Source organism: Glycine max, chromosome 19 (genome assembly GCF_000004515.6).
Source record: "Glycine max cultivar Williams 82 chromosome 19, Glycine_max_v4.0, whole genome shotgun sequence".
NCBI classification, from domain to species: domain Eukaryota; kingdom Viridiplantae; phylum Streptophyta; class Magnoliopsida; order Fabales; family Fabaceae; genus Glycine; species Glycine max.
Genome location: NC_038255.2, coordinates 44,232,569 through 44,255,281, shown reverse-complemented (window position 1 = coordinate 44,255,281; position 22,713 = coordinate 44,232,569). Strand labels below are relative to the sequence as shown.

The 22,713-nt window shown below is 33.3% G+C and overlaps 3 protein-coding genes across 17 annotated transcripts; 2 read left to right on the top strand and 1 right to left on the bottom strand.

The window, feature by feature from the left end:
- The first annotated feature begins 6,891 nt into the window (after positions 1–6,891).
- On the top strand, positions 6,892–11,680 carry LOC100799542 (interactor of constitutive active ROPs 2, chloroplastic). 10 transcript variants are annotated; one of them, XM_014772002.3, is made up of 7 exons: positions 6,902–7,084; positions 7,499–7,552; positions 7,640–7,759; positions 8,328–8,424; positions 9,248–9,428; positions 9,606–11,291; positions 11,386–11,680. In XM_014772002.3, the coding sequence occupies exons 4-6, from the start codon at positions 8,405–8,407 to the stop codon at positions 11,274–11,276; spliced, it is 1,872 nt and encodes a 623-aa protein (XP_014627488.1). In that variant the 5' UTR covers positions 6,902–7,084; positions 7,499–7,552; positions 7,640–7,759; positions 8,328–8,404; the 3' UTR covers positions 11,277–11,291; positions 11,386–11,680. The 10 variants fall into 10 exon arrangements, with proteins under 10 accessions (XP_006604555.1, XP_040868555.1, XP_040868554.1 ...); XM_014772000.3 differs by having other exon boundaries at positions 6,902–7,137; XM_014772001.3 differs by lacking the exon at positions 7,640–7,759.
- Positions 11,681–13,657: 1,977 nt separating this feature from the next.
- On the top strand, positions 13,658–15,456 carry LOC100306064 (40S ribosomal protein S23). Its single transcript, NM_001250046.2, has 4 exons — positions 13,658–13,772; positions 14,527–14,682; positions 14,781–14,907; positions 15,052–15,456. Exons 1-4 carry the CDS (start codon positions 13,768–13,770, stop codon positions 15,190–15,192), a joined length of 429 nt encoding a protein of 142 aa, NP_001236975.2. The 5' UTR covers positions 13,658–13,767; the 3' UTR covers positions 15,193–15,456.
- A 2,365-nt stretch (positions 15,457–17,821) lies between these two features.
- On the bottom strand, positions 17,822–22,022 carry LOC100785074 (flocculation protein FLO11). 6 transcript variants are annotated; one of them, XM_041012609.1, is made up of 9 exons: positions 21,634–22,009; positions 21,326–21,517; positions 20,964–21,242; positions 20,565–20,599; positions 19,946–20,044; positions 19,642–19,792; positions 19,405–19,542; positions 18,902–19,323; positions 17,822–18,661 (listed from the first exon to the last, which is right to left on the bottom strand). In XM_041012609.1, exons 1-9 carry the CDS (start codon positions 21,758–21,760, stop codon positions 17,918–17,920), a joined length of 2,187 nt encoding a protein of 728 aa, XP_040868543.1. In that variant the 5' UTR covers positions 21,761–22,009; the 3' UTR covers positions 17,822–17,917. The 6 variants fall into 6 exon arrangements, with proteins under 6 accessions (XP_040868543.1, XP_003553540.1, XP_040868544.1 ...); XM_003553492.4 differs by having other exon boundaries at positions 19,642–19,795; positions 21,634–22,008; XM_041012610.1 differs by lacking the exon at positions 19,946–20,044 and having other exon boundaries at positions 19,642–19,795; positions 21,634–22,022.
- Between the last annotated feature and the right edge of the window lie 691 nt (positions 22,023–22,713).

The window sequence follows — 22,713 nt, the reverse complement described above, 5'->3', positions numbered from 1 at the left end:
AAATTTAGAAACTAAAATGCCCAAGCCATACTATCTTGAGGAGTAGAAGATTTACTCAGTTTTTAAGCAACCATAAATAGATATTGTGGGTGGCTACCGTAGTAATTGAATCATTTTCTATATATGACACCGGTAACCATTTAGAATTCTGCTTTTTATATTAAATATAAACAAATTATATATCATATTTTATTGTAAAAATACATAATTGAATTGATATTAAAATGAAATGTTGATTTATGTACTAGAATTTTTTTTAATCTTTTGTTCAAAAGGGAATAAAAGAAAAAGGAGTTTTTATTTGCAAGCGAAAATATTAGAAGGATAAAAAGATAAAGAAATCTTTCTACAAAAATATAAGGTTGACCTGTGTTTGGAAAAGAGGGCTTTAGGGTGAAAAGAGAAGTGAGGGAGAAGATATAAAATTTTCACTTGATAAAATATTGTAATTTTTAAAAAAAATTTAATTCAAATATTATCCATATCTAATAGAATATCTTTATTTCTATAAACAGTAGTGCATTAATTATTCCTACTTTTTAAATTAATTCAAACACCAAATCTACTTATTAATTATATTTATTTGTCTTAATTTCACATAAAAATAATTAATTATCTACTATATTTATGTGTATTGTTCATAGTTATGAATGGTAATTTTGAATAATAACATAAAAATCCAATTAAAAATGCCATAATTGATTTTCTTTTATATAAGATACTAAAAACATAAGAGAATTAATATAGTTCATTAATTATTTATACTTTTAAAATTTAAAATTATCACCCTATAATAAATCCACATAAGAGACCCCATCACTCTGTTTTAACAGCTGAGCAGCTACCTAAGCTATAATGGAATCATATAACAAAAGCTCTTATGATTCCCTCACAAGCTGCACGTCCAGAGGTATGATTCAACTTGATGACACCTTCTGAGGAAGTTTTCGAGACCATAAAGTTTTCATATCCACACTAGTTATTAGAGAACCCTGACACCTTTGTAGCCCCTTGGATAACTTTACTGTAGCTAGGAATATGGGGAAACAAACCATGGAGTAGTGTTTGGATAATGACGACTTCTACCATGGGAGACTTTGTATGTCTTCCAATGTGAGAAACTTTTTGTAACCATTATATCTTATTAATTTTAAATGCTTTCCATTAGTGATAAGTCATCACAAAGCAAAGTGTCCCATTTAACCAAAATGGAACCATAAACATGTTTCATCACGTATCTTGTCTGTTTGGAATCTTTGGATAAGTATTTGTAAAATTTATTTTGAAGTGAAGTAATCTATGAGTTTTTTTATTTATTTTAAAAGTAAATTAATAAAACTCAAGTATAATTTTTTTTATTCAATGCAAAAATACTTACAACTAAAAGTGTGAAAAATTAACTTAAAATCATGTTAGTTCGTATTTCAGCGTAGATGATCCAACTCTGAACCCTAAACCACTCATGTTTTAGGCAAACAAGTAGTCATAACCTTGCATAAAAAAATATTGAAGTAAAAGATGTATTAGTTGGAAATACCACATAGCATTTTGAAGCTGTTGTAATCCTTTCTCCGGATCATCATAGATAATAGATATCAATTTCAATTTTAAGGGTCTTCGGCCGGTATTTTTTCGTAGACTCGATTGCACACTGCACAGTGGGAAAATTAACATGCATGCAATGATGCAAATAAATACATTCATTGAAATAAGAAGCTCTGTTAATGTTGTAACAAAACTAGCTAGTTACGAAGGCTTAAAACCAAAGCATTTTACTTTCATCATCATTAGTACCACATCCTTTCATTATTATTTAGTTTACCCCCTCTTGGTGCCCTGTTACTGTTAGTTTCTACTTTGGGCTTTACATCCAGGAAGTTTGTTAACCGATTCTTTTTTTTTTTTTTAATTGTATTTCTCTTTCCTTTACTTTTTAAAAGCCATGATCCAGCTGAATAAAGAAAAAGTTCTTCCTCCGTTTGGACAGAAGAATTTTTCGGTTGACATGATGCTGGTATTTGATACGCGTAAGTAATACGCCAGAACCCTTTTGTTTCCCCCACTTCAGGTACATATACCATGTTATTTAGACGCACAAAATAAAATGTTTTGTAAACAACAAAAATTGTTTCAGATAGAAATGGCGGTATATAGTGTCCTATACAATGTCAAAATTTTATATGTTAACTAGCAGAATTGATCAAACCTTAATATTCCCCAAAAAAAGGCCTTTCAAACTTCAAATTTGTTATCTGTATATTTTTTGGTATCTTCAAAATCTGGTCCTACGTGACTTCTCTTTTTTATTCAGTGGAAGAAACACTCTAATAGGATCAGACTGTTCATGTCAGACATTATTTGCTTAGAAAGGGGGAAGGTAAGGAAGACAATGTAGATGGCACTTTTTACTTATACCTCTGAAATTCTTATGATTCAAAATTTTAAGAATGGTCTCTCCTTTGAAGCTTAACCAGGCATAGGATTAGGAGCAGTCTGTGTTATTTACATCCAGCCTAAGATGTTGATATATGTTAGCAGTTTCGTATCATTCGGAGTTGGAAACAGATACTTGTGAAACATCTTCCTTATTTTCCTCGAATGCAGTTTCCTATTGTCGTTCAATGGGACCTTGCGGGGTTCCAAAAAGAGTAGGAAAAAAATCTTCCTATGGCACTCGTCACAGAAAAAGAAATAGGACAATACCCGTGATATGTATTCCGTCATTCATGGTGGGACCACTCTATCGTCCAATCCCTGTTTTTATTTATAATTGAAAATGGAAACGTAAGATTCGCACAAGTAAATAAATAATTAAAAAAAAAAAAGTTTAACTCTGCTGGTTACAATAGAAAGAAGCATAATTTATGATTCTGCCTTTTCGATATACATAATAAATTTGAAATATGTATTTAACACATAAGATTTAGATCGCATCAATTTAGAGCAATCGTTGAAACCTTGGGTAAGTATATCCATGATTTGAATTTTGGGGAGGAGTTACTACTTTTGCGTGTGTCTATAACTAGTTAACATCATCATCACACTCAAACTTAAAGATGGGCTTGTGTCGATTGAGCTACGAGTTGGTGGAATCTCTATAAACAATCCTTCATATTAAAAGATACCACTGACATAGATTAAGTATGCTATTTATTTTAATACATTCTTAATAACTTCCAAAATCTACAATTTAGCCTGCAGAATGTCAGAAATGAATAGAGGAATGCACCATAAAGGGTCATGCTATGTATCTCATAAGTATCTGGCAACTAATAATAGAATATATTGTAGAAATAATGATAGAAAACACAGAACATAATAACAGCAATACACAAAGAAGATCGTATTCAAACCTACCATTTGTGTATATGACCAAGAAATCCTGCTAATTCAGTATTCACGTTCTGCCTGACTGTACATGGATTTCAACCAAAAAAGTATGCCTCTTGTTTGACACTTCCTCTGCACGTGAAGTTATTCAATGTCAAAACCCCAGTTGGATACCTGCTGGACAACTTCCTCTATAAATGGCTGCATGTTTCCCTGACGAACTGACTCCTCCATATTTCTCTGCCAAAAATTCTTCAAATGCTGGATCTTCAATGGGAATTTCACCCTGAACATATGAATTATGAAATCGATTATGTTAAAAGATCATGACAGCTTTTAAATTTGTTTCTACTTCCATGGACATCTACAAAAGCTGCTATTGAAATGCAGTAATCTACATAGTGCATGTTTGCTTGTTCATCTAAAATCCATGTTTAGGTGGGAATCACGTAAAAATTTATGTAAAAACAACTAGTTGTTGCTTCCAATGATCCACGTCAAAGTTAACTACAGTGGATCCAAACATGCGGAAAATATATAATATTAGCTTGTTCTAGTAGTACGTTCAAATTTATATTCAAAATTCAGCTTTACTTGTACATTCAGATGACAGTTCCACCAAGAGAGACAGAATAGGAAATGCATTTTTAACACAGACTAGCATTTTATAATTATAACAAAATATTTGCTGTCAGATACAGGTGAGATGAAGCTATAACACATTATGGTCTATACAATTTAGAGGAATGATGATTATACAAGATATTCCAGCATACATTAACACGTCTTCTATCATAGTGCTAAATACTAAGGCCTTGTGGGTTTAGTTTTTTTATTAATAAAAGTAGCTTCAACGCGTTGGATAAAGTAAATTATAAAGAAGATGCATATATTGGATAACTATAGTTTCTTGAATACCTAGTAACACTAGTTATTTCTAGCTGACATTAATCCACGTCACTATTGCCAATACAGAAACAAAAGTCAGTGCTAATAAATACAGCACGCATACAAGTTTTTATCCTTTCCAATCACAAACTCTCCTTCTTTCCTACTCAAAATGATAACTGCTTGTTGATCTGATCATGCTTTTCTGGCAAGAAGCTTTTCCGATAGAAAAAAGAGACAAGTTTGGGAAATCTATGAGCCAAGGAATGCATAAATCTCCTCCTTGGGAGCCTCTTATCCCAAGTTCTCTTCATCTCGTTTTTAGTCATGTGTACGTGGTTCATATGGAATAATCATAGGGGCTAACATTGCAGCACCTGCAATTTCAGGTGATCATGAATCACATTAGAATTTACTATGTGTTTCTTTTCTTTGTTTTGGGGGTTGCCAAACAAAACATATTCACAAGAGGTAGGCAACCAACTAGAAACTACATTTGGTGCAAAACCACAATCCACTTACTTTTTTTTTTCAGTTTCTTTCCCAATAAATTTAATGAATGCAGACAGAATCCACCTAAGACACCTTTAACATTTTTTTATTTATCATTTTCAATATTTTTTGTGAACTTTTTGTCTTTAAAGTTATAAATTTGCATATTTACTCTCGATTGCATGTTAGTACACCAATGTCTTGTTAATAATCCATGTCAACGCCTAATGTATTGAGACATTAGCATTAGAGTCCCTGTCAAACAATCAACATTTCTCACCATTAGTCAATTAATAACAATAGACGTCCAACTAACGGTTGGACAAAATGAAAAAAAAAAACTACAATAGTAAAATGCGATAAAAAATATTTATGACAAAATTCAAGAAATAATGAAACTTAGGTTATAAAATATATAATTAAACCTAATTTATAAACAAATACCTATTTTTACCTTTTTTATTTTTTTATCACATTTATATCTTTCTTTTCTTTCCGACTACCTAAACCCATATGAAAATCTTATGCCATGAGAGACTTTTGTAAGTATTTGGGTGTTAATCTCACCAATGTAAGGTCATGATTGGTTTGTCAAAGCGATGGATTTGAAAAATACAATTTGAGACATTGGGGTGAATTCGAATTAAATGAGGACCCTGCTATGTTCAACCATTATTGGGGAGTTCTCCGTTGTTATTCCATACTGAATGCAGCACGTGTTTCAAATTTGTTTCTTACTTTAAATGGATAAACATAAATAACAAGTATTTGCTGATATTATTATGCAATGAATAAAAGATTACATTGACTTCCTAATGAATGCAGTTAATACAATTTTCCAAGCAATGCAAAGACACAAGTTCGAGTTTTCTCTACGAGAATATAAACTGAAATAGTTGGAAAAGATAAATAAGATCCAGTCTTGCAGATAATTTTAATGATTTTTAAAATATTGAATATTGGTAATATAAGATAAACATTTTTGTAGTGAAGTGTGAAATTTGGAATCTCGAGATATAATTTAAATCCATGAAATTTAAGTGTGGTATATGAGTATTTCAGGAATCCTGAAATTTTAAAATATTTATACTTTGTTTGAACGAGGAAGGAAATAAAGAAAAAATAGTAAAAAATAAAAGTAGAATAAATAAAAGAAAAGTTAAGTTGGAAAAATATATTATCTGGATTAATAAAAACAATAAAGAATTTTTAAAAAATTTGTCTACTTATTTTTTTAGGTTACTCATATTATTTCAATTACTTATTTTAATTCGTAATACTTGAAATCAAAATCTTAAAGAATTTAAATTAATATCACTCGAACTAATTACATATTAGTGTAATCTACTTATTTCAATTAATACAAAAATATAAAAAAATAGATAAATTTTGTATAGAGATGTTTTCATCCTTATAAGTATTTTATTATTTCCTTGTATAATATGATTTATTTTAAATATCTTAAAGATATGTCATTATTCTTGAATTTTAAAGGGGGTTATTTTTAAAATTATTTAAAAAATTATATGTATTTGCTTTTAAACAAGAAAACACAATTTTATTTTCTTCCTTTAATAATGAATAAAAGAGAGCAAAATGGAGAAACGACGTGACTTGTTTCCTATGCATAACCCATTTGTCAGGGGAGAAAAGTAGTTTAATTTGCAGATTTCATGTTCTAAGCATCTCTTTCTCCTTATATTACACTCTTCTAAATGAATGAGAAAAATTGTTTAAGTAGATCCCATGCTCTAAGCATTTCTTCCTTCTTATGTTACACTCTTCTAAATGAATGAAGTATTAGTATGTTTGAAATATATTCATGTTGAGAATAAATAGTTATTCTTTTTACGGTGAAGGTAAAACATTAAATATGTATTTTGACTCTTTCATAGTATCTGGCATGGAGAAGAATTGATTTTATATGTTATTCAAACACATTATATCACATTTCCATCCAATTTCTTTCTTCTATATTTCTCTCTTCCATTTTTATCAAATCAAAATAAACTCCATTAACATATAAGTAACTATTTTTAATCTCTTTATTTTCCTCTCAACAAAATAAAATGGAGAAATGAGAAATGCCAATAATTCCAGTAGTCCACACAGTCCACCCCCAATGAGCATTGAGTTGAGGTCGCATAATAAGTGAAGTGGAAAGAAGCGCGTGGAAGCCAAAGAGCGTTGTCATTAATGATGTCTTGGCTTCAAACGTATTTTTGGTGTTGGCTCCTACTTTCGCCTCTGACACAGAAAATACAATGACACAAACTCGGGAACTGAGCAACAGCACATAAACCAAACTCATCTCACTCACTCACCTTCCTTCTATATTCTAATTTCTAATGCCTTCTCTTCCCTCCAACACTAGGTAGGGTTTACCTCTCTTCACACTTCACACATTGCCATTTGAACATTATTTGGGTGAGACTTCTCATAAACTCATTACTATACTCTCTTCCGTCAACTGTTGCTGCTGCTCCACATTGATTCTTCTTCTTTTCCTTGGTTGCGTTCTCAATTATATTCAGTGTTTTTTTCAAACAACATTTGATTTTTTTCTAAAGGGTAATTTAGTTTAGCGATCCTCAGTTTGCTGGCTGCTGAGTTGGTTTGTGTTTGTTTTATTTCTCAATGTTTTGCTTCTCTAACTTTCTCCTAAGAACACTTCACACTTACAAGTTTCTTTCTTTTTAGTCTTTTGAATGTCCCATTCTCAAGTTGGGATTTTTTTTTTGGCTATTTGCTGGGGACACTAATTTTGAGTTGGGTTTTTGTTTTTTAGTTGTTGTTAAAAGATTGTTGGTTGCAACACAACATGTAGCTTGTTTTTACTGAGGTAGGTGCAGGATCTCTGCCCATGCTGTCTCTGTGTTTATTTTACTATTCCTTTGTATTAGTTAATACTGGTTATTTGGTATTTTAGGATGCATGTCATGTAGATCTGGGTTTCTGTGGGTCAAAGATTCGTGTGCTGTCATTGGACTCTTCAACTTTGTGTCTTGTTCCAAACTGGAGTTTCACTCAACTAAAAAGAAGAAAAGGGGTCAGAAAATGAAAAAAACTGTTCCTACTTTTCTCAGCTTCACCTGTCTTTTTATGTTTCGAAAATTTTGGCAAGGAATCTGGAAATTCACTGTTAGCAACAAGGCTTATAGGTTACGTTGCAGAAGAGGAACTGAAAAAATGAAAAACTATTTCTTAAATTCTGAAACTTGAAAGTGTGTTGAAACCTTGGTTGTCTGTGTGAACTTTGCCTGATAATTTCTTATTACAGAATTTAATGTTAGTGCAGCATTATGTGGTTGTGGTATGCTAACGGACACTGGAGTGGCGTTAATGACAGTTATTTAAGGATTTTGGTGCAAGGTTTTATATTTATTTTGCTTTTTTTTTTTGGTATTTTGAATTTGGTAAGTGGTAGTGGAGTTAGTTTACTTGGAGTATCTTTGAAGGAATTATATGCTGTTTGTTATGGTTTTTTACTTTTTTGTTGTTTTTGTTAAGTTAAATGCTTATTTGTGGTGTGCATCTGCCGAGAACTATTTATTTTTTGTCATGCTATAAATCAAATTCCTTTTTGCCCTTATTTCTTACTCAGTTTCCTATTGCAGGAATTAGTGGGTCAGGGAGTTTAAAGAAGTGATCTTTTCGTTTTCCTTTGTATCCCAAGGCTTTGGGAGATTAAAATATGCAGACACCAAAAGCAAGGTAAGATTGGATTATCTAACACTTTTCTTGCTTTCTATTTTCTCTGTCACCATACATGACTGTATAACTATTTCTGGGGTCTAAATGAGGGATGAATCACTCTCTTTTATTAGATTTGGATGTGTAAATAAAGGATTGCTAGTTTGTAAAATGAAACATGAAAAAATAATTATGGATGCATCTCTTTAATTGCAGTTGATTAGTAAACTCCAAAACTACCACATTATGAATGTTGCTGAAAGAAATTTGTAAAGTAATTTTTCTTTGTTGCTAGGTGGAAAAATATTTCCTTTAAATGAACTTCTCCCAGCTCTTGTTGTGCTTGAGGCAATCTTCTATGCTTCTCTACTTCATTGCCTGATCCATTATGCTTGTGTGGCCCTAGTTTTTTTTTTATACATGTGGCCCTTAGTTTTAGTTTCACACACTTACGTTGGAAAATGTGATGTTGTTATTTGGCTTGGGTGACATCACAAACTTCTAGTTATCAGGATGCCTTAAAACTGAAGGTATTAGTAATAAGATGAATCTGAAGAAAGGCCTTTTCATTTCTTGCGACAAATATATCATTCTTGTACTTTAGCAATTATCATCTGGTCATGATATTGATCATAAAGTTATTTGGCCTCAACTTTAGCTAAATCTGAATTTGTCACTGGTCTATCCTTGAGAGGGCAACACCTGTTTGAATGATGCTTGAAAATAGTGTTGCATATCTTCATCCAATTGATGGATTCTCATGATTTGACCACTTCAGTATGTTACATTCTAATTCTTACATTTGTTTATGCATATTAATTGGCTTATGGCTGACTGTAAGTAGAGTCGGTATGTCAGAAGTGCCCCAAAAGAAATCTCCTGCAACCCCTCGAACTGCCCATCAGTTGAAGACACCAAACTCTGATGCAGACTCTGTCTCCTCTCCAAATGCTGCAAAAAAGACTTCAAAAGATAGAAGTCCAAAGATCATTGAACGCAGGTCACCTCATAGTCCAATATCTGAGGTATTTGAAGTTAACTCGTGTCTTGAGCTGAATTACCCGATCTTGGGTACAATTATTTAAGCATTTCATAAATCCATTGTCTATATGTATATATATAAAATATGAAATATTATCTTATTGTCAGTTTATAATTTTTATATTCACTCTGTCTTCTCTCTCTTTATCATCTGGCTCTAGAAAAAACGACCTAGTAAGGTCCAGGAATTGGAATCTCAGATTGCTCGGCTTCAAGAAGATCTGAAGAATGCTAAGGATCAACTTAACTCATCTGAGTCATGGAAGAGAAAAGCTCAACAGGAGGCTGAAGAGGCAAAGAAGCAACTTGTAGACATGATGAAAGAGCTTGAGGAATCCCATCAACAGCTTTTGGACTTTTCGGCTTCTGAAGAAGTGAGGCTTCAAGAGCTCCGCAAAATTTCTCAGGATCGAGATCGAGAATGGCAATCTGAAATACAGGCTGTCCAAAAGCAACAGGCAATGGATTCGGCTGCCTTGGCATCTGCCATGAATGAAATACAGAAATTGAAAATTCAACTTGAAAGAGTATGTGAGTCTGAAGCTACTCAGATCAACAGTGCAGAATCAGCTCATGCTGAGATTCAGGAATTGAAGATGGAGCTTGATAAAACTCTCTTTTTGGTAGAAAAGCTAAAAAGTGAGCTAAGTGATTACAAAGAATCCGAATCCAGGGTCATGGAAGTAGTTGGTAAAATGCAAATGCAATTGGAAACAGCAAATCAGACTGTGGAAACACTTAGGTCAGATGGCATGAAAGCAGCAGAAGCTTACAAATCTTTGGCTTTAGAGTTGGAGCAATCAAGAACTCAAGCAAAATCATTGGAAGCACTTGTGAGTAAACTTCAGGCTGATTTGCTTAGCAGTGCAAACAAAAGTATATCAGGTTCAACTCCAACCAATGAAAATGGACCTTCTCAGGAAAATGGAGAAAATGAGGAAATAAACCAGCTCAAAGCTGAGCTTATCTCTGCAAAAGTTGAAGTGGGGAAGTTGAAGTCTGCATTGGATATTTCTGAGGTAAGATACCAGGAAGAGTATATCCAGAGCACATTGCAGATTCGATGTGCTTTTGAACAACTGGAACTCACAAAATCAGAATCTAGTCAGAGAGAGGTTGAATTATATGAGGAATTGAGGAGAGCTAAAGCTAATACTGAAGAGCTAAGGGCAAGCCTGATGGACAAGGAATCTCAGTTTTTTAGTGTGTCGGAGGAGAATAAGGAGCTCAATTCCAAGATCAAGGAAAACCAATCTACTAAAAGGCAATCTGAACTTGTGATAGAGCTAAAAAAATTGGTTGCTGATGTTGAAGAGTTGAAGGAAAAGTTGTTAGATAGAGAGACAGAACTGCAAAATATAGCGGTGGAAAACAGTATGCTCAAGATGGAATTAAAAGAGTTCAAGACGAATAAAATCACCAATGAGGCCCTTGCTTCAGCTGAAGCAGCAAGGGCAGCAGAGCAAGAGGCTTTGACAAAACTTGGCCACATAACAGAAGAGGCTGATAAAAGCAACAAAAGAGTGGCTCGGGTGACCGAGCAGTTAGATGCTGCTCAGGCTGCAAATTCAGAGTTGGAAGCCGAACTAAGGAGACTGAAAGTTCAGTCAGATCAGTGGAGAAAGGCAGCCGAAGCAGCCGCCTCTATGATTTCTGCTGGAAACAACGGGAAATTTGTGGACCGAAACTGCTCACGTGAAAACAGCTTCAATTCTGTTACTGGCAAGATGAATTCACCTTATTTATTAGACACAGATGACGAGTCACCTAAGAAGAAAAATACAAACATGTTGAAGAAGATTGGAGTTTTGTGGAGGAGGAACCATCATTAAGTAGATGCGGCCCAGGTAATGGTAATCATTGCCTACACTTCGATATGTTGGCTAAATGGCTTTACTTTTATGTGGTTTCTCATTGTTACGTTTTTTTGGTCATTGGTAGGTATTTTGTGGTATCAAGTTTCATGAGTAGTGACCATTTAAGCAGCTCCTCAGGGAAATTGTGATAAACTCGTGACTGATATTGTGTAGTAGTTAGATATGTCGAACCTGCAGTAATGAAGCGGCTTCTTAATGACGCAGAGTTAATGTAGACCACTATATTTGTTTCTACGAATCATGTATGTTTTCTTGCCACCATATCATTATAGTTTACGAGAAATGCGACCCCCAAAAAAAGTGTAGGTTCCCTTGCAATGATGAATTTATCCATCATATTATCAAATTGTATTTGCTCATATTTATCCATCATTTATCATATGCCTCTTTATTCATTCTACGTAGCTTCCTATCATCGTTTTCGTCTTATGTTTGGACCCGGCGATTGGCAGTGAAACGGGTGGAATGGTTAATTTTTCATTGAGGATATATTAGTTTTTGAGGAATGTTTAATTATGATTAAAAAATAACAAAAAAATAGAGGGCTATTATGTTATTATATTAAATGGTTTAAAACTGGTGGTTCAAAATCTAAAATAATCAAATGTTTCGGAAGGGTAACACTCAATATTTGAGTAAACAATTAAAATTATTTTTTAAAAGATACAGAATCAAAGTAAATTTTAATAATTTTTTAAAAAATAGAAGTAAGAAACTAGAAATGTATTTTACTCATTTGAATCTTCATGATAGGTTTGGATGCGCTTCAGTGAAGCCTTAAGAGCATTATAAACAGGGAGTTACCATTGGTCCCATTGTAATTGCTTTTGGTCTTTATTAAGAGGTTGTTTCTATTTTTTATTCCAAAAATGTCATTTTCATGGAATCATGATTTAGTTGAATGATGATTCTTTATTGTGTAATTATTTTTGCATTTCCTTTATTACAATGAAATTGTAATTTTTTTATATAATATCATGTTTTTATTGTATTTTTTTTATCACTTCAAACATAATAACAAAATCACAATTTTTGTTATTTTTTTTCATCCCCTGTGATTTTGTTGTTTAATTTGTTTTCATAACACAATTTTGTTAAGATGAAAAAACATTGAATAAGAGAATCTAAATCAAAAAAATAGATAACGGAATCATAATTTTATTATGACAAGAAAGGAAAGGAGGAGGGTTTGGAAGAGAAGGGCTAGGAGAGGAAAGGAGGACACAGATGGGGAGAGAGAAGGTGGGAGACACAGGGAAGGGAAAGAAGGAAAAGGGAGGGTTGAAGAAATTTGAAGTTGGGACAAAAGGATATTTTGACAATAAGGTAGGGATCAATAGTAGCACCCTTATAAATAAAGTCTACGTTTATGAATCTCTTGAACCCAACTTGGTTATAACAAGGATGCCAAGGACAACACCCATTAGTAAGAAGAGTAACAAGCGCTTTCAAATTTGAGTAAACTCTGATCTTACGTAAGTCTCTTCCTTAATTCAGCTTAAGACCAAAAAGAATTCCCAACAACTGTCAACTGGGCAGAAAATACAACTATAAATTCAATAGAATAAAAGGGCAAGTTCAACCTTTTTATTAAGGTCCCTTACCTTAAGGGCAGTGCCCTGGCAAGTGCCTAGTTGTAGGATCCGTTCTTGAATTCCTCACATCCATTATTCAAGGCATATTAGAGAAGACAATATATACTATATTGTAAAACTATTGGCCAATGGCGAATCGCAACAACGCTTTTGGTTTTAATATAGAGATAAACACATCAAATATCATCTTGGGAAAAAAGTATAACGTTTCTCATCTTAGGATATGTAAAAATTTTAATGATTAGAAAAATAACAACAACAAAAAAAAGATTTCTATAGAAGAAAACAAAAGCTGAACTTTTACGTGAGACAAAATAAAGCACTTAAAATTAAACTTTAACTATTCTTTTAACATTTTGTAAAGTACTTTTTGATAAACAATTTCATTTTAATATTTTGGAAAGTATTTTCTATAACGCAAAACAATATTTCAAAAAGTAATTTCCAAAATGTTAAAAATAAATTGTTTCAAAATGTATTTTTCAGAATGTTAAAATCAAAACATTGTTACGGAAAATATATTTCTGAATAATGATTTTGTATGAATGTTATGGATATAAAGGGTTTATATGACAATAAAAATAGAAAAAAATAAAATAAGAGTGCACTTAGCAAAAAAGGGGAAAGGATGTAGCAAAATCCGAAAAGAGCCCGAAGAAACTGGATCCAAAGTCGTTGAGCCGAACCTAGTAGTCTAGAAAGAGAGGCCCTGACATAATAGCCTTCAATCTTTATATAAACACCACGACACTCCTTATTCAGGGTTAGGGTTTTACACTGCGGCAGCTACTTCGGCTCCATCTTCTTCGATCTCTCAAACTCTATCGGCGCAGAACCAATCCTATATCACTATGGGGTAATGCAACATTACTTTTTCGACAATTATTATTGTTCTTCTTATTTTCCTGAACTAATTATTATTGCAAAATTCTCCTGAAATTGCTATGTCTGATTCCAAACTTTGATATTTTTGTTAACATTGGAGATTCTTACCGCCCTTGATCCTTTTGTTGCTCAATTTTGATTACCATTGGATAATTTGCATTTATGGTCTGTTTTTGTTTTATTAAGGAGCTTATATCATGTGGTGTGTGTTGTTTAGTTATTGCTGCTTTGTGTGGATCCATGTCCAGCAAATCTTCTCATGGCTTTTTCCGATATGAAAACTTTTTTTTTCTAGTATCAGACTTGTGTAGGGATTGTGCTGTGTGTTTTGGTTCATTTCTTGACACTACGTTCTAATGGTGTTTGCTCTACCAACTACTTTGTTGACGATGTTCCAAAATCATTTTTTGAGTTTTGGTATTGCATTCACTAGAACATTAATTGAATTTTGTCTGTTCATTTTGCCTAGTGGGATAGGACTATTGTCATGGTGTTTTAAGATCAATAGAATGTGGTTTATTTGTTTCCATCAACAATAGTGGTTTATCCTTTTAGAAATGATATTCATAGAATGTCGAGTGGGATATAGGACTATTTGTTGTTAAATGTCATTATTCCTTTATGCATGCAGATTGCAAACTAATATAGGACTATTTGTTTTTAAATTTTCATATGAACCCATGGAGTTAGAAAATTAAATCTTTGTCTTTTCTGACTTCTTTCAGGAAGACACATGGAATGGGAGCTGCCCGCAAGCTGAAGTCTCACCGTAGGAGACAAAGGTGGGCTGACAAGTCATACAAAAAGTCTCATCTTGGAAATGAATGGAAGAAGCCTTTTGCTGGTTCATCCCATGCAAAGGGTATTGTTCTTGAAAAGATGTAAGATTAATATAACTCGTACTGTGTTGCATTTACTTGCATACTTTCTCAATTAGATCATCTGGTGTTAAGAAATTATTATGTTATTCTATCTGCAGAGGTATTGAGGCTAAGCAGCCCAACTCTGCCATTCGAAAATGTGCCAGGGTTCAACTCATCAAAAATGGGAAGAAGATTGCTGCATTCGTGCCAAATGATGGTTGCTTAAATTACATTGAAGAGAATGTAAGAAGTTAAATTGATCATGTTATTTATATTATTTTGCTGCTATTGGTGATGCTGTTTTTGCCTATGCTCAATATACCATAAAATGTGGAAGGACAATTTTTTGAGTTGCTTTATAATACGGGGTGTGGTTGATGTTTGTAGGATGAAGTCTTGATAGCTGGATTTGGACGAAAGGGTCATGCCGTGGGTGATATTCCTGGAGTCAGATTCAAGGTCGTGAAGGTTTCTGGTGTGTCTCTCCTGGCTCTCTTCAAGGAGAAGAAAGAGAAGCCTAGGTCTTAGTCTTGTGGGACGTGTCCTCTCTAGTTTCTCCAAAAAATTATTATGAATTTTACTTCATGAGACTGGATGAGTTCTATGGACAATTTTGTATCTCTCTGGTAGCAATTTTTCTGAACTAAATTTGGTTCATATCTCATACTTGGGCTCCATTTTTATAGAGAATGCTTTGTGTGAAGTTCGGTCAATTTTACCTCATTTGGTACTGTGAAATGGTCACTATATGGTTTTAAAATAATTTATTTTTGATTGAATGAAGAATTTTACAAAAGTAATGTATCTTTCGCACAAATTTAAAATCCTTCAATAAAATGATTTTGTTTGGTTATTTAAAGCAACTATCTTGTAAAATACTGAATAACTCGTGTAACAGGGTATTTGATTGCCAGAATTTTTAATTAACACAATAGAATATGGATTTTAATAGCGTATATTGATCCGCAAAAGGATTTTTAATTGGTTATAAGTTATAACCTCTTCCTTTTTTCCTCAACGTCATACACGTGATGCTCTCTTGCTTGTCACCTCCTTTTAATCAATATCTTTCATTGTTGAAATTATAGTAAAAATTTAGAATGACTAAAATTCCTACAACTCATGCAAATCACGGTTCTCCCACCTGAAGCACGTCTCAGTCTAGTTGGCCTAGTTTAATTATTACGAAACGAAATTGTCCTAACTTGATTCCTATGTTTTTGTTAGGTCCTCTTGAAGACAGATAAGAGCAATGTAGAAGTGTTAAAACTATGCCTCCTGAATCCTGATTCTGGGCAAGTGGTAGTCAGAAATATGCAAGTTGGAAGCATAATTATGATTTTGGTCGCTTTTGGATGTAAATCAACAATTCACACTTTATTCTTGTTTGTCCCAAGTGACAAAATGTTACTTCCGTGTCATTTGTACCACTTGATGCGGTTTTATATTGAGGATGTTGCTTCTTGCACAACAGGAAGAAATAGTAAGAGTGTAGAAAGTTTTAATCTTATATTGAAAGGCGAATATATTGGAAGAGTGTTCAAACAAGCTGTTAAACAAGTTGGCTTCTAAAAGTATTTGGCCTTGTGCATTAGAATTATCCTCAATTCTTCATTAATTAAGTGGGAAGAATATTTTTATATCTTTATTCTTTGCTTAGCTATGAAGTTCTTAGATTAATCTTAGTCATTAGATGGCTAATGACTTGGTTTAGGGTGATTTTGCTAAACTAGTCATATATTAGTGTATTGTATCATAATTTAGCAATTCAAACCCTAACTCATTAATTAAGCATAATTATACTTAATTATCTCACTAATTAAGATTATGATTAAGTAAAACTAATCTAATTAAGCTATTAAAGTTAGTGTCTTTAATTGTAGACTTTTAGCTAATTGTTGTTTGATTGGTAATTCTAAATTTCTCTAGATTAAACTTATAAATTGAGGTACTTCCAAGGTAAGGTGTTTTGAGTTACTTATTTGAAGGGTTTCCTTATTGGAAGTTTTGAAATTTTCAATTTCTGTCTGCTAAACTAAATCTAAATGTGTATTCGTATTTTTTTGTCTAAGAGCTATATTCATTTCTTTCACAACATTTTAAACTAATGTTTGAATTTCTAAGTCAAAGTATTAACTGACAAAAGTTACAAATACTAAAGAAGTATTTTATTAAAAATGAGAAATGTTTTTTTTTTTTAACTTTTTACTCATTTTGCTATTTTGTTTGGATAAACAATTTTTCATGCATTAACTTATTTCTCCTTCTAGCTCACGGCAGTTAGTTGGATAAACAATTCACTTAAATACTAAAAAATAGAAAAGAAAAAAAAATGAAAATATACTGTTAAAAAAAAGCTAGATTAGGTGACTTGGTACAACGAGTTATATATATGTACACGCTACAGATGGAATTCGTTTTACCAAAAAATATGACACCTTTAAAAAAACTTAGTTTAGATTTAGGTTTTTTATTAAGTTATTTTTCTTTAACTAAATGCACTAAGACTAAAGTCTTTGGTTTGACTTATTTTGTCCAAATTAGTCCTTCTTATTTATTATTTGAATAGTTATAATTTTATACTATCTTTTACATTATAATTCATTTCTTATAAATAGAGATAGTATAACTAAATTTATTAATTAAATAATATAATAATTAATGACATTTATTTTATTTTATACTAAAAAATTGTTAGTTTAAATTATACTAGACTTGATTCTTTTAAGTAATATCTTCAGTTTAAATCTCGTAAATGAAAAAAAATATAATTAAAAAAAAATCACACAAGTCGATAAATAATTCATACCAACATAGTAACAAAAAAATAACATTTATTTTATGCCTAACTCAACTCAATAATTTGTTCAAGATTTATACTTATTCAAAGAATAAAATTTTGTTTATTTATTTAAGTCACTTCCTTATATAATGTTGGTTTCTGCAAAGGCATATAACAATGTTTAATGAAAATGCAAACGAATGCATCTCAGGCATTTAAATTCCCGATGGGAAACAGAACATGAAATCCAAAAGGATACACGACACCACGAGGTTCTTCTCGTTCAAAACATCGAAGACGAATTCACAGCAACGAATCCATGGGTAATACATCTAGAAGACCCATCAAATTAAAGTATAAATAGTATAACAAGTATTTCAAAAATGATAAAGACTATCCATTCATGACTTGGACAGTTTTGCACAAAGCAGCAAACTCAACAAACATATAGTTCAACTTAATTACACAATCTCACTCGTTTTCTTTCATAATAATGCTCTCCGGCACAGGCAAGTTGGTCGATTTAGCCTCTGAAACTGTTGAATCTGTAAAGACAACACCATCCATGTTACAAAAGGAATCTTTGACCGCAAAGGGTCTCCTTGTTGAAGCTACCACATCAAAGCTGGTTGGGGAGACATAAAGGTATGTAGTAGATAAACCATTAAATAATTCGTCTTTCTTAGGACAATCAATAAGCTCTTTGTGACTAGATAAATCCAGACCATTGGATTTATCTTGGAAGCTGATATCATTCTGCAATAAATAAAGGGAATCACTATTAAACTTTTCCCCTATCTCAAAATTTATGTCCATATGTCCAACTTGTTTGCTCAAACAATCAATTTGATCATCATGATGAGCATTTTCCTGGTTATTGACACCCTTAAGTGGTGGCAAATCATGATGAGCTTTCTCCACTACATGGAAGTGTGATGTATTTTCAACAGCACCAATGGATATGTCGGAAGAGCTTTTGCCATTCTGCACGCTATTAGATGTCTTAATTGCAACATCTAATGATTCATGAAAAGGATTTGGATGTGGAGGTTGCTGGTTGTTGGGTTTTGTATTATCAATTGAAACAAAAGATCTGGATGGTTGCAGCTTTCCAAGTTCTGCTTTGTTTTGGCCTTCTCTTGGACTTTCAGCTCCATGTTTTGGCAAGCCACCAGGTACAACAGACCCACGTGGAGTGCGCACTAAGGGCTTCACCTGCACAACAATATGACACCAATTCAACAAATGCAGTGTAATAGAGAGATAACGAAAGAAATAGGAAAAGTAAAATATCATAATTTGCAGAAGCACATATTCCACCAGGAAAACTCACTAAATAGTATGTGACCAAAGTCATAATGATATGAAATCTGTACATTTTTCCAATAAAATGGTACTAACCACTAACCAACAAGGTTTCTGGCTTACATCAAATATAAACAAGGCAAAACTCACCCCATCAAAATAACCAATCTTTGGTGAAGGCAGTCGAAGGCCTGAAGGTTTCTTGGAAACTGGAGGAAGAACTGTCGCTCCAGGCACTGTCCTTTCCTTCTGACTAATAATCCCACTTTGCCGAGCCTCTTGCCTTTCTAAGCTTGAATCACTCAGAGGAGTCTGAGGGTGTGTACCTTGATCTGCATCAGTGTTCAATAAAACCTTTCTGCTTGACCCACAATCAATGCTGGGCCTTGAACTATTACACACACGTTTAGCCATAGAAGTTGTTGAGGATGACTCTGATGAAGACCAGTCACTGATAGAGCTAGCGGGCGAAATACTAGAAGAAAGCTTTGTGGCAGACATCAACCTTGAAAGACTAGAAATCTCAGGTTCAGCTTTATTTCTTGAAGCAACCCTTGAAGGTGTTTTGACAACTGGGCAACATGAGGTTGGCTTATAACTTCTTTTTAAGTAACTAAAAGAAGATTTACCAATATTGTCAGATAAATTGTTACCAGAAGATGTGGAAGTCACTGATTTAGTCCTGGTTGATACTGTCGGACCAGAAGGTGATTTGGATGGTAGTGTGGGCTTAGGCACAGAACCTCGAGAACCTCTAACAACAGATGCTTTTGCCACTGAACTGACTCTATCTGAAGAGGTCAAAGGAAAATGAAAGTTAACTACAGCTCAGAAAATGGTAACCATTATGCCAAAATGAGAAGTGGAAAAATGCTAAAGCAAGGTCTAACCACCAACTATTCGTTTTGCCTTGTCCCTTTCACTTTTGACATGTGGATTGCCAAGTGAATCTCTCTTGGATGGAATTGTGGAACTTAAACTAGACCTTCCGGGTACCTTTGATTGCATTAAAATAGATGACTCTCTCCTTGTAGCCACATGCTTCTTCAAAATAAGAAAAATAGTTAGGTATATAATCAGTTAATCACTCAAAATTTCATTGAACAAGCCTCAGTGCTTTGGTCCTCTGCCAATCATTAGTAAGCAAAATTAGAAAAGCCACTGGTTCTCTTCAGTGGTTTTATTTAGTTATACCTGTGGAATTTGGGGGAAAATAGGATTATTCTTCTTCGTCATTTTCCCAAATCCTTGCATGCCAGCACTTGGATTCTTAGAAGCAGGTGGGACCTTCATCTAATGGCAGTACAAAGTTATTGCAGATTTTTATTTTATTTGTGTGTGTGTGAGAGAGGGGAGGGGTTACAAAATGGGCCCATGGGACTGATGGGAGGCAATGTGGCAAACATTGTGTCCATATTCACCACCGTGCTCAAGTAGAAATCCTCTCCATTTCTCAAAGGAAATGGACATCTCCATTTACATGGCTGTGTGTGTATAAAAATGATCATGTCTATTTGTTCAGAGTTGCAAATTTCCTTTACTCATCATAGAAATGAAGATGTCCATTTTCTCAATAAAAATGGAGAGGGTCTCTACTCACCATGCACTCTGCGATAATAGGTGCCTCTGTGATAGGATAACTTTGGGGACACATACTACACCCATAAAGTCTTGTACAGCTGAGCTATCAACCTACAGCTGAACCAACACACTTGGGCAGCACCATAAACATTTTTTTTTGAAGTATTCTTGAGAATCATTCAGACATTAACATTACAAAAACTTTCTAGTCTTTATCACAAATGCAATTTACCTTATTGCAAGAAACCATGCCAACCTTTTTCGAAGCTGAAAAAAAAAACCAGAAATCAACAATTTGACCAATCGGGTATGAATCAGTACACCAAAATAAAAGCAGAGAAGAATAAATAAATTTCAAACACTCGTCAGAAATTCAGAATGCACACGTTTCGATTTTATTTTTTTAAAAAGGCATCTAAAATATTCGTCCACTCATTCCATGCATCTAGAAAAAAAAATTAGTGTTACAAGTTTATGAAAAAACAAATCCTTAATTGTGATAACTAGTTAATATAAAATCACGGAACCAATCTGGCCTCTCTCAACCTATGCTTTATAAATGCTCTTCATAATTCACAAACAGATTGCAAGGATCTATGCTGAATACCACAGAGTGGAGACAAAGACATACAGTCATGAGTTTGGAACAATGGAACCGAAGGGGAAGATGGCACTTTGATGTTTGACGCTGCAGGGCTGGACTTTTTGCTAGATTTCTGAATTGAAGCTCTTACATCCTCAAATAAATCACCCTCCATCTCCACACTTTCAAAGGTCAAGCTATCACTCGCTAACGTAGAAATGGACTCACACGACTTGTACACATCCTCTTGAATAGACGGTAATTCAGGCTTCTCATCCTTCTCAACACCTTCAATTATAATAGTCAACTCCTCCGGATCCAAAACCCCTGAAAATCACGCATCAATTAAACACAAAACTACTCAACATCCAATCAAACAAAACAAATTGCAAGTACAGAAAGAAAGGTACCGGCGCTGGTGAAAAAGGCACTGTCCCAGGCTAAACTCTTGCGCAGATTGCATTTGCTGTTTTTCTTAGGTTTTCCGATTCCGGATGAGTCGTTGGAGTGAGGCTCGTGGTCCCATTGTTGGAGTTTGGTGGCGGCGTCTTCGAACTTCTTCGAGTTCGGCGTGTACAACACATCGGCCTGCTCTTGGTTCTCTGAAATGGAAGATCTGAATGAGTTTTGTTTGATCTCGACGGATGCATAAAACGGCAAACAATTGAGAATAAGTGGTGTCGTTTGCAGTTAAATGAGAAGAGAAGAGAAAGATAACCTGAACGTTGGTGGCTGAGAGGGTTTCCATCGAGAAGCGAATCGTCGGCGGAGGAAACGTCGATGATGCTGAGGCGCCGGTCTTGGAAGTTGCTCTTTCTCAGGGAACTCGCCGGTTCGGAAATCATCGGAGGAATGGAGAGAGTGGCGAAGAAGGAAAAAAGAAAAGGAGGGAGAGGTTTTGGTTTCTGAAAATTTTCAACTTTGGTGAAGCGGCTAGTGTGTAAAAAGGAAGGGACTATTCCACTTCAGTTTGAAAATATTAAATATAAAAGGGTGACACTGTGACCTGCTAGCAAATCCGATGAACGGGAGCGTCTTGTGTAACATCATTCGTCACCACGTGCGACTAGCCATTTCTTTTTCTGCTTCGTCTGTCCTTTCAGTTTTCAACTAATGTTCCTTGATTGTGGCAAGTTTTTTTTTTATTTCTTTTTAAATTTTCTAAAGAATAATGATTTTTTTTTAAAAAAAGTAGGAAAGAAATTTATTTTAAATCAATGGAATTTAAGTTATTTAAACATGTGGTTGATGGTTTTTATTTTAACATGTTATTGTTACAGAATAATTAATATGTGTCAGATAACTTTTATTGAAATTTTGTGTTTTAATAATAATTAATGTGAGTTAATATTAACATAATTATAATAATTATTTGCTCTTGTTATTCATATTTCTGTTTTTTAAGTACACTTGGTACATCCCTTTTTATCTCAATTATTTATTATATTTTTTTCTTAAAGAAATATACTCATTTTATTTTCCAAAAATGAATTCTTGAAATTATAATTGATAGTTTCAGATGTACACTTCTAGAATATGTATATATTTTTTAATGAAATATTATTTAATAATTGAGATGGTCGACGAGAAATAAAAAAAGAACATAAATATTTATCTTATATCTATGTTTATTAGTCTTATTTTCATTTTATCTTTATCATTCTTTAAACTCTAATTATAAACTATATTCATTATATAATAATGTATATTTATTATTATTATACGGTATTTTGTGTTTTCCTTCGAGTGGCACTACATTTCAATGTACCTTTGTTACTAACTTCATATATTATACACC